The sequence below is a fragment of the Suncus etruscus genome, chromosome 4 (genome assembly GCF_024139225.1).
Source record: "Suncus etruscus isolate mSunEtr1 chromosome 4, mSunEtr1.pri.cur, whole genome shotgun sequence".
In the NCBI taxonomy this organism is placed as follows: Eukaryota; Metazoa; Chordata; class Mammalia; order Eulipotyphla; family Soricidae; genus Suncus; species Suncus etruscus.
In genome coordinates, this window is record NC_064851.1 from 122,194,767 (window position 1) to 122,209,282 (window position 14,516).

The 14,516-nt window shown below is 40.0% G+C and overlaps 1 protein-coding gene across 2 annotated transcripts in view; it reads right to left on the minus strand.

Moving 5' to 3' along the window:
- Positions 1 to 234: 234 nt before the first annotated feature.
- KLHL2 (kelch like family member 2) overlaps positions 235 to 14,516 on the minus strand; it is a 126,159-nt gene continuing 111,877 nt past the window's right edge. For both annotated transcript variants that reach the window (XM_049772349.1, XM_049772351.1), the window contains 7 exons: positions 12,194 to 12,311; positions 9,327 to 9,524; positions 8,472 to 8,573; positions 6,082 to 6,210; positions 4,857 to 4,997; positions 3,644 to 3,787; positions 235 to 1,339 (listed from right to left, as the gene is read on the minus strand). In XM_049772349.1, the coding sequence (XP_049628306.1) occupies positions 1,311 to 1,339; positions 3,644 to 3,787; positions 4,857 to 4,997; positions 6,082 to 6,210; positions 8,472 to 8,573; positions 9,327 to 9,524; positions 12,194 to 12,311 (861 nt within the window). In that variant the 3' untranslated portion in view covers positions 235 to 1,310. The remainder of the gene's footprint in view (positions 1,340 to 3,643; positions 3,788 to 4,856; positions 4,998 to 6,081; positions 6,211 to 8,471; positions 8,574 to 9,326; positions 9,525 to 12,193; positions 12,312 to 14,516) is intronic.

The following is a 14,516-nucleotide window of genomic DNA, read 5'->3' on the forward strand; positions in this document are numbered from 1 at the left end:
GAGCATTTGCTTTGCACACAGCTGATCCAGGACGGATGGTGGTTCAAATCCCAGCATCCCATGTGGTCCCTGAGCCTGCCAGGAGAGATTTCTGAGTGCTGGAGGGAGTGACCCCCCCTGAAAAAAAAATATGGTTTACAAGGTCAGAAAATGTAAATTCTACAAAGAACAGAGAAAATGAACATGCAACTTTCTTTCATATTGAATTAGATAATAAAGACAAGGCAAAACAAGTAATATATAAAATTTTATTCAAAGATTATTCAAGAAAGACATGTTTTGGTCATTTTTAAAGTGAGATTTGTTGAGGATCTCAGAAAAATTGTATCTGATCAACGCACGTGGCTACTCACAGAAAGTTCTTTCTTCTGTAATAGCAGCTATATTTAACACACAGAAAAATTCTTAAGACCATGCAAATTCTGTTGAATTCCATACATTCATTATATTCATCAAAAACCTGCAGTTATATTTCATGCCAAAATGTTACTCTTAAGAAAAACAATACACACCAAAACATGACCGAGAGTAAAGGAAATAATAAATAAGCATAATTCATTTAAAAAAGTTTGGCATTATCACACATATTCAAGTGTGTTACACCATGTTCATTCCTCAGAAGTGGCATTTTTAAAGTGTTAAGCATTTGTTAAATATCAAAAAATACAACTCTGTTTTACAATGTGGGACTGGCATAATTCAAAGTACTGTGCCAATTATAAATAGTATAATCAATTTCAAACATTTTTTTCAAACATATTTAAAGGAAACCATATCGACACACATTTATATGCACACAACTATACTCATGTAATCAAAGGTATTTTATAAAAGCAAACTGTTTTACCCCTCAACTATTTTGTATACTTACATAGATTTTTAATTCCTGTTCAGAGAGTTTCTGTTCCTCTGTATACAGATTTTTTCAGGAGGAAGAATGAAGAGAAAGTTAAATTTTACAAGAATGCATAATGCTTTCTCCTCCCGTCACAGAGTCACCTGTGGCCATTCAAGACCGTGAAGAACTAGTCTTGATGAAAGCAACTGCTGTCTAAAGGTTACAGATAAGTACCAGAGCCTGAGGTTCTTAGATGATTCAATCAGCTGCTGCTCGTTGCAGAAAAAGCTTACACGGTGCTTCTGCCAAAAATAATCTTCAGTGTCTGAGGCCTAGAAAGGCAGATGAGCTTAGCTTCTGCTGAGACTTAAAGTGCAGCTATAAGTGAGGAGCAGTGCTCTGTCTCATCACTTCAGAAATACGTGGTGAAGCCTGTTTCTCATGTCTGAACATGCCGGCAGTGTCTGCAGGCTCATAATGGTTTATCAATAACTGTGACTCCTGAGCAAAGAAATGAAGAAAGCAGAAACAAGTCAGACAGCACTTTCTAACTCTAAGAAACAAAAAAATCCTTATTCCTAACTCAACAGAACTGAGAAAATCACATTTCAAAGTTAGTACTGTGAAGCCTGGGGCAGAAGGGATTCCATTTTGTCAACCTAAAGTTAAATTTTCCATTTAAGGCTAACAAGGTTAAATTCCATGGGGCTAAGTTTCTACCCCAAATATAATGACACAGACCTCAAGGCCCTATAAACCACATATATCACCCTCGATATCTAGCCATAAAAGGACATGATGAAACACCCTAGAAACACCTTAGTGAGCCAGTGGTCGGCAACCTTTTTTTTCAACTGAGCCAAATCTCGCCAAAACCATGATTAAAATTTATTTTGAGAGCCACATTTTTTTGGTGGGTTTTTTTGTTTGTTTGTTTTGGCAGCGCTCAGGGGTTACTCCTGGCTCTATGTTCAGAAATCGCTCCTGGCAGGCTCAGGGGCTGCACACAGGGCGCGCACTGACAGAGGCTAGGAGAGGAGTCCTGACTCCTGGAGCGGCTGCCCGGCACACAGAAAAGCCAAATTAAAAGTGTAAAGAGCCACAAGTGGCTCACGAGCCGCAGGTTGTCGACCACTGCAACAGCCAATCAACTTACAGTTCAAGACTTCCTACTTCTAGCCCTATAAAACTTGGCTTGTGACCCCTAATGGGGTCACCTTCTGCAGGAGGTGGCCCTGATCGATTAGTCTGTAGCTTTTTGGTATTAAAAAAAACTTTTTGCTTTATTTCAGTTGTGTGGTCTCATCCTTAAACTCCGGACTCTTAATAGAACTAGGATCATTTAAACCAAATTGACAATGAAAACTATGTTTAGCTACGGACATATGACTACTTAATCCTGAGCTAATCTTAGAATTACAATAAATGAATAAGAACTTTACTTGGGAAATATTAAACCCATTCAGTACTAAAAAAGAGACAAACTATGGAGGTTGAAGAAAATAAATATTTTCAAAATATCAATTGCACGATAGTTTCATAGGCATATATCAAAATTAATAATTGTAAACTTTAAACTTAAGAGCATAAGCAACAATAATATTTAATTCATATAATAAAATTTTCCCTGTTATTGATTATTAGACTATTAAAACAATCTAATAGTTAAAGCAAAATAAATATCAATTACTGAAATAATTCTTGTGGAACATACAACTTCTAAATACTTATATATTTATTTAGATTTTTCTTATTAAAAATGAACACAAGATGGGCCTGAGCAGTGGTAGTGCAAGCGGTAGGGAATTTGCCTTGCATGTGCTAACCTAGGATGGACCACTGTTCGATCCCCTGGCATCCCATACATCCCCCAAGCCAGGGGCAATTTCTGAGCGCAGAGCTAGGAGTAATCCCTGAGCGTCACTGGGTGTGGCCCAAAACCAAAACAAAAAAATGAATTCAAGGTTGTATTTCATAATTTAATTTGGTTTTTTTTTTCAGCAAGAAAACTTTTTAAACAGACTCTCTAGACTCTAGAGAGGGTATTTTTGAGGTATCTTGAGCTAAAAAAGTATATCTTATCATAGAGTGAATTCTTTCCAGTACAGATTCTAGTCATAATGATCTTATGATATGATGCTTATGAAAAGGTTTGGGATTCTGAATACAAATAACTATAGCTGACCAAATATTAACACTTCATTTTAGAGATTAGGTATCTAAAATGAGTAATTTTAAGAATAAAAAATAGGGCACAGCAGTAGGGTGTTTGACTTGTATGCGGTCAACCCGGGAAGGACCGGGTTCGATTCCCAGCATCCCATATGGTCCCCAAGCCTGCCAGGAGTGATTTCTGAGCACAGAGCCAGAAATTGATTGGCCCAGAAACCAGTCAATCAATCAACAAATAAAGTTTAAAAATAAAAAAAAAGAATAAAAAAATTGGGGCAATAGCTTAAAGAGGAGGCAGCAGTGCCTAAAGTGTGCCAGGTGTACCAAGGCCCCAAGCTCAATCCCTGGCCATCACGGCCTCTTAGAGCACTGCCAAGGTTGGCTCAGTGGCCCTCGAAGGAGCAGTACCACATCTGAGCAGGACCACAGAGCTGGCCCCGTGCTCCAGAGTGTCAGCCCATACCAGCTGGCACTCTGGAATGGTGCCCACCCTACCTCACCCCACCAAGAAAAGAAGAAAATCTCTTATCAAAATGTCAATATAAATGGGAACTATTAACTTTGAAATCCTGAATAAGACTTGTGTTCTTCATTGGGTAATGAACACTCCTAAGAAAATTATACTATTATTACCTGCATAACTTCTCCCCGTGCTCATACAAGACGACACAACTGTCCATTTATCAGTTGTTGGGTTATAATATTCTACTGATGCCAAGTTACAGGAACCATCATCTCCTCCAACTACATATAATAGACCATTAACTGCACAAACACCTTTAAAAAATTAAAAAAAAAGTTATTTAAAATTTGGATTAATATAACTATCTCTATGTTTGGTGAGCTGATCCAGAAATACTGATAAGCTGTCAAGAAAGCAAGACAGTGACCGTGGAAAGAATTCTAGTTCTAGGTGACAGTTTAATTCCACTTTGAAGCTCTTACTGGTGTCATTTTACGCAGTTGATGCTTCCTATCAGTATTATTTACCTTATATACCTTACTTTGTAGATTACAAACTTTTAATCTTCATTTTCTTTGGGTACAAATGATTTTACATGTTAATTATTATTATACTAAAGTTGATTACTTTTTCTTTTTTTAAACAGGGAGAAAAGAATTCATTATTACAATAACCAGTTCTGAAAAATTAGAACCAACCAGAAAAGAATAAAGGGAAAATACATTACCTCTAAATCTATATCACTTAAATCTATATCACCTTGGCTACTGACATTCTGGTCTCTATTATTGCTTTTTTATGCCACTAAACTTAAATAGTTACTTTACTCAAAGTATATAGCGTATATAGTTACATATACTCAAACAGTTATTTTTTTTAACCTTGAAGTAGTTCCTATCACATATGCTATTTAGTATTGTATTACTCACCCACTTTCCTGAACAATATATTCTTGACACAACACAGTAATAAAATGTGTAACTACAGAATTGTTAATGTTTGCACTGCTCATTTACTAGTATTATTTCAGTGTTTAGCTTTTCCCTGGCACTGCAATAAACAACGGTCCTTCTTATATCCTTAACATGTTTATACAATATATTTTTTTAACAACAACTCTAAAAACTTGTTGAGTTAAAAGATGATTTTGGTAACTAGGCCAAGCTGGCAGGCTCTGGATCAATTTGAGAAGAATTTATGACATCGAAACAAAAAATACTTCAAAATGGAGTTAAACACAGAATTATTACCTAAATTCTTATTTTTTAAAGAGCAGTCATTTAGGAATACCCAGATCAGTTTTCAAGCAAAAACAATAGAATACAGTTACCTACTGAAAGTTTAAATGAAACTCAGTTTCATCCCTGTAAACTAGACAGATACCTGCATTTCTTCTGCACATATTCATATCTGCAGCCTGTCGCCAAGTATTGGTGGAGGGATCATAAACTTCAACACTTTTTCGAACTAATGGGCCATCATGACCCCCAACAGCATACAATAAGTTGTTTAACACACCAACACCTATAAAACACAAGCAAACCAACTATAGCAGAGCACAAAAAGACACCAAGTTTTGTAACATATTCAAGTTTAATCACATATGCTGTTAACTAAAACTTTTGAAATTGTTATTCATAATTAAATTAAGATGCTATTCAGAAATATAACCTAAGAAATAAAAATGAATAGAACTGACAAATGAGAGTCTCAGTAAGATATATTATGATTATAGTAAGAAATCAAATAAAAGAGAAATTAAATGATAGGCAAGTGAAATAGAGGAAAAGTCCTTTAATGTAATTCTTTTGAAAAACACCTTTCATGACAAACCAGTTCAACCAGTATTATCAATCAGTATCCAAATATAGTAATTATGGGGCTGGAGTGATAATATAGTGGGTCGGAAATTTGCCATACAAGTGACTGACCTGGGTTGGATTCCTGGTACCCTAAAATGGTTCCCCAGCCCTGCCAGGAGAGATGTGAGCACAGAGTAAGGAGTAAGAACTCTAAGTTCTCCTGGGTATACCCTGCACAATAATAACAGTATTTATTTACATAAGTAAATGGATATAAAGAGACTTGATTATTCTTCAATAAGCACAGGTAACAAAAATCACAAATGGAATGCCAAGTAAATAACTGCCATAAAGCATTTAATAGAGGAAACAAATGAAAAATTCGAGTCAGAGAGATAGTAGAGGATTAAGCTGCATACCTTGCATACTGCCAAACCCAGTTCTATACTCAGCACAGAATGGTCTCCTGAGCACTACAAGGAGTGAAACCCCCCCCCCCCCCAAGGACAGGGCCAGGAGTAGGTTTCAAAGAGTACTGGGTGTTACCCAAAATGGGAAAGAAGAAAAGAGGGAGAAAGAAAGGGGAGAAAAAAGGAGGAATGAGGAGAGGGAGCAGTTAAATTTTACAAAATGAATCCTTAACTGCAGCTACCCTATCGCATAATGCGAAAAGACATTTGAAAATGTTGTTTAAGTCAGTACAGAATTTCTTTCTGGTCTTGCAAATAGATGCAACTCAAATGCTTCATTTTCTACTGATTTCCATCAGTTACTACTTTCAACTGCTGCATGTGCTCACAATATACCTGCTCCACTCCTTCTGGTCCCCATTTCTGCGATGTAGGTCCACTCATTGGTTGTGGCATTATAGCATTCTACTGTGCTTAGACACTGGCGGGAGCCACCATCATAGCCTCCAACAGCATAGAGCAAACCTGAACAGGGAACACAGAGAAAGTTACTCACAGGAAGCTGTCTGTCCTTTCCAGTCAGAACAGAATATATGCTCCTCTGTGGGGGCAAAGCTTCCCTTAAAAGTATGACTGACTTTGGGGCAGGGGATGTGGTTCAGTGGCAGACTTCTTGCTCAGCATGCATGTGGCCCTGGGTTCTATGCTCAGCACCACCAGATATACTTAACTGTTACTGACTTTTGTGAACTCCTTAAAGTTAGAGTTACCGTGAAAACGACCTACCATAAAAACCTACAGGGTAAATGTAATGGCATTAATTTTACATTTCCTTTTTATGACAGAAATACACAAGAGTTTTGGGGCCGGGAAGGTGGCACTAGAGGTAAGGTGTCTGCCTTGCAAGCGCTAGCGTAGGACAGACCACGGTTCGATCCCCCGGTGTCCCATATGGTCCCCCCAAGCCAGGAGTGATTTCTGAGCGCATAGCCAGAAGTAACCCCTGAATGTCAAATGGGTGTGGCCCAAAAACCAAAAAAAAAAAAGAGTTTTGATTATGAATGAGCAGTAAGTGAACAGTTTTCTGGAAAACAATTAAATGTCACAGACATCTTAATAAAGTGAAAAAGAAAGGAAAGTTAAGCCAAGTGGCAGTACTGAGGGGGGAGGGGTTGTGATGAGAGATAGAATAAGGGTAAGGTGCTTGCTTGCCTTGTATCCGGATAACCCTGGTTCAAATCCTCAGCACTACATAAGGGGCCCACCAAAACTGCTAGAGGTCACTCCTGAGTACAGAGCTATGAACAGCCCTGTGCATACTGCCAGGTATGAATCAAAAACCAAAAGAAAAACAGACAAACAAAAATCAACCCCCCAAAAAAATTATAACCAGAATCAATAGAGCATTATTTGACAATAAGGAGAAATGAGGTAGGTACTAGTAAATATTATAGCTTAAGTATATGCTGAAGACAGGCTATGTCAAAGAGACCAGTCTCATGGGGCCACAAGGCATGTTTTCAGTAACAAGGCAGACCCAGTTGTAAGAATTTAGAGATAAAGAAGGCTAGAGGTTGTCAAAAGAGCTGGAGATGGCAAAGATAACAACAAAAGAGATAGGGATGTTTGGTGGGGGATAAAAATATTCTGAGATAAATAATGCCCACAGAGCACATTAAAAATGAGTAAATTGGGCCAAAGTGATAACACAGTGAGTAGGGTATTTGCCTTGCATAAGGCCAACCCAGGTTTGATCCCTAGCATCCCATATGGTACCCCGAGCCTGCCAAACCAGGAGTAATCTGAGTACTGCTGAATATGGTTCTAATACAATAAATATAATATAATAAATTAATATCATATAATAAATACAATATATTATATAATGGGTAAAATGTATGTAGCTGAATTTTATCTCAGTAAAACTTTTCAAAATATTAAGTGCAAAGACCAGAGTGATAGTGCAGCAGTAGGGCATTTGCCTTGCACGTGGCTGACCCAGGAGGGACCTTGGTTTGTTTCCCCGGCGTCCCATATGGTCCCCAAGCCAGAAGCGATTTCTGAACGCATAGCCAGGAGTAACCTCTGAGCATCACCAGGTGTGGCCCATAAACAAAAAACAAAAAACAAAAACAAAACAAAAAAGAAATAAAAATATTAAGTGCAGAAAACTATATTCACAGTAAAGAGGAGTGTGCCAATCAGATTTAAAACAAACACATTTTTCTTATATTCTGCTGGGGGACAAAATTAGGATAATAAATGACAGTACTGATTTATTTATTTGTTAAATGCCAATTACCCTAGCTCCAGATACAAAGTTTCACATATGTCCCCAAATGACTGTAGACTGATTTTCAACACACAGAAGCTACAGATACACACAGTTTGACTCTCATATACAAATTCACACGTAGTGTCTGTCTATCTGTCTGTCTGTCTGTCTCTCCTTCCCTCCCTCCCTACTTGACAAGCGGGAGAAAGAAAGAAGGGAAGGGGTGAAGGAGGGTGGGAGTCACCTCTAAATCAGTTTATAGACCATTGAATTTTAACCCAGGAACCCAGGGCTGTATACCTGGAGGCCTGTGCACTATCACCCACCTAATGCCCCAGCAATGCAAAAGCTAATTTTTAAAGAGAGATAATCAGAGATTTACAGGAATCTTCCCTTCCCTTTTTGAATGACTGTTTGCTTGGCCCTTTGAAAACTGGGGTTTAGACTACCAGAAGAGCCAATCCCTCCCAACAGTCAAGGGAACCTGACCTCCAAGGAAGTCAGCACCTACCTCCCACAACACCCACACCAACACTGCTCCTCCTCGTGTTCATGGGAGCCACGTGAAACCACTCATTGGACTTGATGTTGTATGCTTCCACAGATGACAGGCCTGTAATAAAATGCAATACTCTTCACTGCCTCTAAAAAAATGCAGAGACTGCTCCTCATTATATATTCTATTAGAGGAAAGAACTTCAGGTCTGTTAAACTGGGCTCAACAAAGAGGAAGATCATGACATGTAAGCAGGTCAATTACACAAACACCAACGTGTCCCTAACCAAGCCACTGAGGCTTATTAGCTATTCAACCTGTAATACAATTAAATAATGATAACTGACAAAATGTATGTAATTAGCATCATTTAAAAGTCTCTTGATGACATTTTTGTTGTTTTGTTTTGTTTTGGGGCCAGACCCTGCGGTGCTCAGGGTTGCTCCTGACCAGATCAGTGGCCCATATGGTATGCCGGGATCAAGCCTGGTTCTGTCCTGGGTCAGCCACATGCAAGGCAAACACCTTACCACTGTGTTATCACTCTGGACCCTTCTGATGACATTTAATAACATCTTTATAATATCTATAAAATTACTCCAACAGGGCCAGTCTTCAATGGCTCCAAGGGCTGAGCACATACTCTAAAAGTAGGATACCTGGTTTTCATCCCAGCACTGCATGTTCCCAAGCACAAAGCCAGGAGTAGGCCAGCAAAGCCAGGTGTGGCCCAAAATCCTCCTACCCCCAAAACACAACCTTCACAACAAACCCCAGCCAGTATCTCCTAATTTTGTTGCAATGCACAACACCAGTGTGATAAGACAGCGCTAACTCAGAGAGCAAGGCAGGAGGCTGAGAACACGTCACCTGTGCTGCCATCAAAGCCTCCCACAGCATAGAGCAATCCGTTCAGCACAGCCGCCCCCAGGGTGCTTCTGCGGTCTCGCATATTTGCCACGCTGGTCCACTGATCTTTCACGGGGTCGTAGGAGTCCACGGTGCGCACTCTTAAAGAACCATTAAAGCCACCAACGGCAAAAACAAGACCGGACATGTAGACCATTCCTGCAAAAGCAACACAGTGGTCAGTGACAAATGGGTGATTCAGCTCTCAGCACCACCTGGAGTGCTCCAGGGCCCCAATGCAGCTGAGCGGTAGAGCACGTGGAGCACCTCCCTTGCATATGTGAAACCACAGTCTGTCCTGAACTGCTCCATGTCACCAAGCAGGATCCCTAGCACAGCTGGGTTTGAACCCCTCCACCAGTATAGAAGTTGTGTTCCTTGTGAACAGTATAGCCAGGGTGACCCACATACACGCCCCCATCAACATGCACATGTGAGACCACCAGGCGCTACAATAACAGTAAGACTAGTAACAACAACAAAGACTGCACAGGATCTTTACACTGTTCTCCAATACACCTACAGCAGCTGTCAGAGGATGTGGCACTGTTAGGAGGGTTCTGCCTAAAGGGATCCTAGGAAACACACAACAGCAAGGTAGTTTAATGGACTGTCATCCTCTCTAAAAGGATTAAAAATGCAGTGGTGGGCCAGAGAGGTTGTACAATGGGTAAAGCACTTGTCTTGCCCATCACTAACCAGGATTTGATCCCCAGCACTGCAGCTAGGAGTACCACACCTGGAAGGCACTTGTGTGAGAGCCACAAAATAAGCATGTGAACAAGTGCAACGATAGAAGCACAGCTCCAGATGAGCTACTCAGTATCACAACCAAGCAGATGTGTGAGGCAGTCAGCACAGAAGTAAGAGAGAAAAGAGGGGCCGGGCGGTGGCACTAAAGGTAAGGTGCCTGCCTTGCCTGCGCTAGCCTTGGACGGACCGCGGTTCGATCCCCCGGTGTCCCATATGGTCCCCCAAGCCAGGAGCAACTTCTGAGCACATAGCCAGGAGTAACCCCTGAGCGTTACCGGGTGTGGGCCAAAAACCAAAAAAAAAAAAAAAAAAAAAAAAGAGAGAGAGAAAAGAAATGAAGATCGAAACCCAACATGCTGGAATAGGGCACTTTTATAAAAGAAATAAACCTCCAAACTCAAAGATGTAATTCATGTATAGGACTACAATAAAAGGTATTTTTTCATGATAACATATCATCAGTAAAAAGATAAAAATTACTATAAATAAATATTAATCTTCTATCTGACCAAAAGATCATTTTCTCAAACTTAGTCCTTTGCTAGTTCCTTTCCATTTGAGCCATTCGTTCTCCTTTCTCCTCTACTTTCCAAAAAACATTTTTACCTTCTAAAAACAAAGAACACAAAAAGATAATTTTCTCAACATGCATCTATTAAATTAAATATATATATATGAAATGGAGAAACCCAAACTGACAGTTCAGTAAGAAATTTCATTTAATTTCCTATTATAGAACTATGAATTAATATAAGACAGCACTTTGCTGGGCTGGAGCAATAGTACAGTGGTAGGGCATTTGCCCTTGGTTCGATCCGTGGCATCCCATATGGTCCCCCAAAGCCAGAAGCGATTTCTGAACATATAGCCAGGAGTAACCCTGAGTGTCACTGGGTATGGCCCAAAACCAATACAAAACAAAACAAAAAACCAGCACTTTGCAACAACCTTACTAGCAACTAATGAAACATTTAATTATAATCTGTTGGGAATAGAGAGAAACTGGCACCTTCACAGCTTATTGGTAGTGGAATTAATAATTAGTGTATCCTTTTAAGACACCCTTTGAGCCAGCAACTCCAGTGGACTACAGTGGCAGAGCCTCAGAGACTACACAAAAGCTTAGGCACCGGGTGACCAGATAGCTGACCCAGTTTAATTCCGGCCATAACATGGTAACCTGAGCACTGATTGTATGGCCCTGGAGTCCTGATCACCTCAAGTTGACTTGTGTAATCTTCAGCAGTGCAGCCAAAGTCCCTCTCACTGAAACTTCAACCCAGTTGGCGGAGAATTGTTAGAGAGGCTCCCTGGGTCCATGTTGGAAGAGTACCACTAGGAGGCTCCAGGGGAAAAAATTTATAAATATTATTATATAATAATATGTATATAAGGATTCATGATACATAGGATCAATGTTTATTTCAAGAATAGTCAAAATTGTTCTATATCAAATACCCCGAAAACAAATGAGTTAACACCAGTATGAATTATCACCACCTCTGCAATGGATTGTTACATTATTATTTCCAGAACAAAGATGGTCCATTGTACTGCGTAATGAGTATTTTCACTCCTAGAGTGGTGTATTTCTACACTAGAAACTGTGCTATTTTGCTGTGGGTGAGAATTATGAACTTAAATTTGCATCCCAGGAAGATCCTCGGAGTTTGCAATGCCTCTTCTGCCTCAAAAAGGGCTACTTTAATATATGTTTCCATTATGAGGTCTCAAGAGAAAGCCACTCCAGACAACAGCTAAGTCAGAAATTCTCTAGAACAAAGGTCTCACCTTAACAAATTCCTTCTTGACACAGTAACAGATAACTAGGGAAGTATCTAGCAAGCTGGCAAGTGTCCCCGCCTTATACCAAAGAACAAAGGAGATGTGAAAATAAAGACTTTCTTCTCATCCACACTTTTTTAGTTACACGGAAACTCCTTAATCATCATTTGGCCACACAGCTATTTTAATTGAAGATTTCTTCCAAAGGATTCTTCTGATTCAGAAAATACGACCTTTTGAAAGAAGCTCCCAATGGCCCAACAGAAGTGGCCAGGGCACAAAATGCTCACCTGCTCTACATCTTCGGGAAGGTAGTTCAGCAACCTGGTGCCAGCGTTCTTCCTTGAAGTCATAGCATTCCACGCTTCGGATAGCCTTTGGTGCTTGGCCCCCAACCACCACCATTAGCTGGAAAAGGAAGGTGCCCACTTGAACAATCCACCAGTAGATATGCAGGGGTCTTAACAGTCTTACACCGATGATGAGAGTATTAGGATGAAGAATGGCAGGGTGAGGTGAGGAAAACACAACTAATCAAAATATAAAGAACATCAACAAAGGGAGCACAGGTTCAAACTACATTTCTGTTATATATCTAGCACAGTGGGTCAAAAATTAGGATTTCAGAAGCCAAAGAGTTTCAGATTCTTCAAGTAAAAGCCAGGAAACAGTTCACAGTCAACGCTGGCAAGGCTGTGGTATGCCAGAGGGCTTAGGGCCTAATGTTAATCATGACCAAAAGATCAGAGCTCCACAGTCTGGTTTTTGTTTGGTTTGGTTTGAGATTTGGGGGGGGGGGGGACGACACACCGGTGATGTTCAGGGGTTACTCCTGGTTCTGCACTCAGAAATGGCTCCTGGCTTGGAGATATGGGACACTGGGGTTCGAAACCAGGTCAGCTGCATTTAAGGCAAATGCCCTACCGCTGTGCTATCACTCTGGCCCCTCTCACAATCTGGGAGGGCAGAAAGAAATACAACTTACTTTAGTAGGTAGGTGAGGTGAAAATGACAGAAGTTTAAAAGAAAGAGGAACGGAGAGGAAAAGAAAGTGGGATTTTTGAAAGAAAGAAAAAATGCCAAACAGTTCACAAGAACAAAATCCTGGATCTCAAGTGAAAAGACCTTCACTGATGCCCTAACAAAGAAAATTACCCAATAGGACAAATGATGAGATACCAGAAACCATAATGATAAATACACAATCATCTAGTTTGGACAGTAAATGAGGTGTGTGAATTTCTTCAACTCAACATAATACTGTCTATTATCTGTATTTGCCAAAGCTGTGCTAATTTTTAATCCTTAAAAGTGAAAAAATCCCAAGGATTAACAGAGTTCATTATGGAGATAAGACCCATGAAATACTTCAAGAACAATAACAACAACAACAACAACAACAAGAGCAGTATAGATTCATCACTAGGATAAGAAAATAGAACACTGCCACAATTTAGTAAAAGCCTCCTGGAGGGGCCGGAGAGGTAGCATGGAGATAAGGCATTTACCTTTCATGCAGAAGGTCATTGGTTCAAATCCCGGCATCCCATATGGGTCCCCTGTGCCTGCCAGGAGCAATTTCTGAGCACAGAGCCAGGAAAAACCCCTGAGCACTGCCGAGTGTGACCCAAATACCACAAAAAAAAAAAAAAAAAAAAAAGAAAGCCTCCTGGAGATGGGGTGAGAGAGATAGCATAGCGGTAGGTCGTTTGCCTTGTAAGCAGCTGATCCAGAAAGACGGTGGTTCTAATCCTGGCATCCCATATGGTCCCTGCCTACCCCACCCCCACCCCCCGTGCAAGCTAGGAGCGATTTCTGAGTGTAGAGCTAGAAAAAACCCTGAGTGCTGCCAGGTATGCCTCCCTCCCCCCAAACAAATGCCTCCTGGAGAGGGGTCGATTTTGAGAGTCCACAAGAACAAATGATAAATGATAAATGCACAATCATCTAGTTTGGAGAGTAAATGAAGTGTGTGAATTTCTTCAACTCAACATAATACTGTCTATTATCTGTATTTGCCAAAGCTGGTGTTTGGGTTCAGTCTTGGTACATAGAGCTATCTGGCAATACTAGAAACAGCCCCCAAAAGTCAATGAATCAAGTATGGAACACTGTAAAAGAATGTTAAGGACCTGGGGAAAAGATGAGAAGAAGGCAGGGAAAGCAGACACTCTGAAGAAATAAAACTCACAACATGAAATGTGCAAACATATATAAAAAAAAAAAGTCATGCAACCTAAACCAATCTTGAACCCAGACTTTGAATCACAAAGGTGGCTACACAAAAAATACAAAATGAAACCTAGAAGAAATGGAAAAATTCCTGGACACTTATAACCTTCCACAGCTAAGTAAGGAGGATGTAGTATATCTAAACACCCCCATCACTATTGAGGAAATTGAAAATGTAATCAAACATCTGCCCATAAAAGAAAAGCCCAGGCCCAGATGAATTTCCTAATGAATTCTTTCAAATCTTTCAAGAGGAGCCACTACCAATCCTAGCCATGCTCTTTCATGAAATTGAAAAACTGGGAACATTCCCAAACAGCTTTTATGAAGCCAACATCACCTTGATACCTAAACCAGACAGAGATGCTGTCAAAAAAGAAA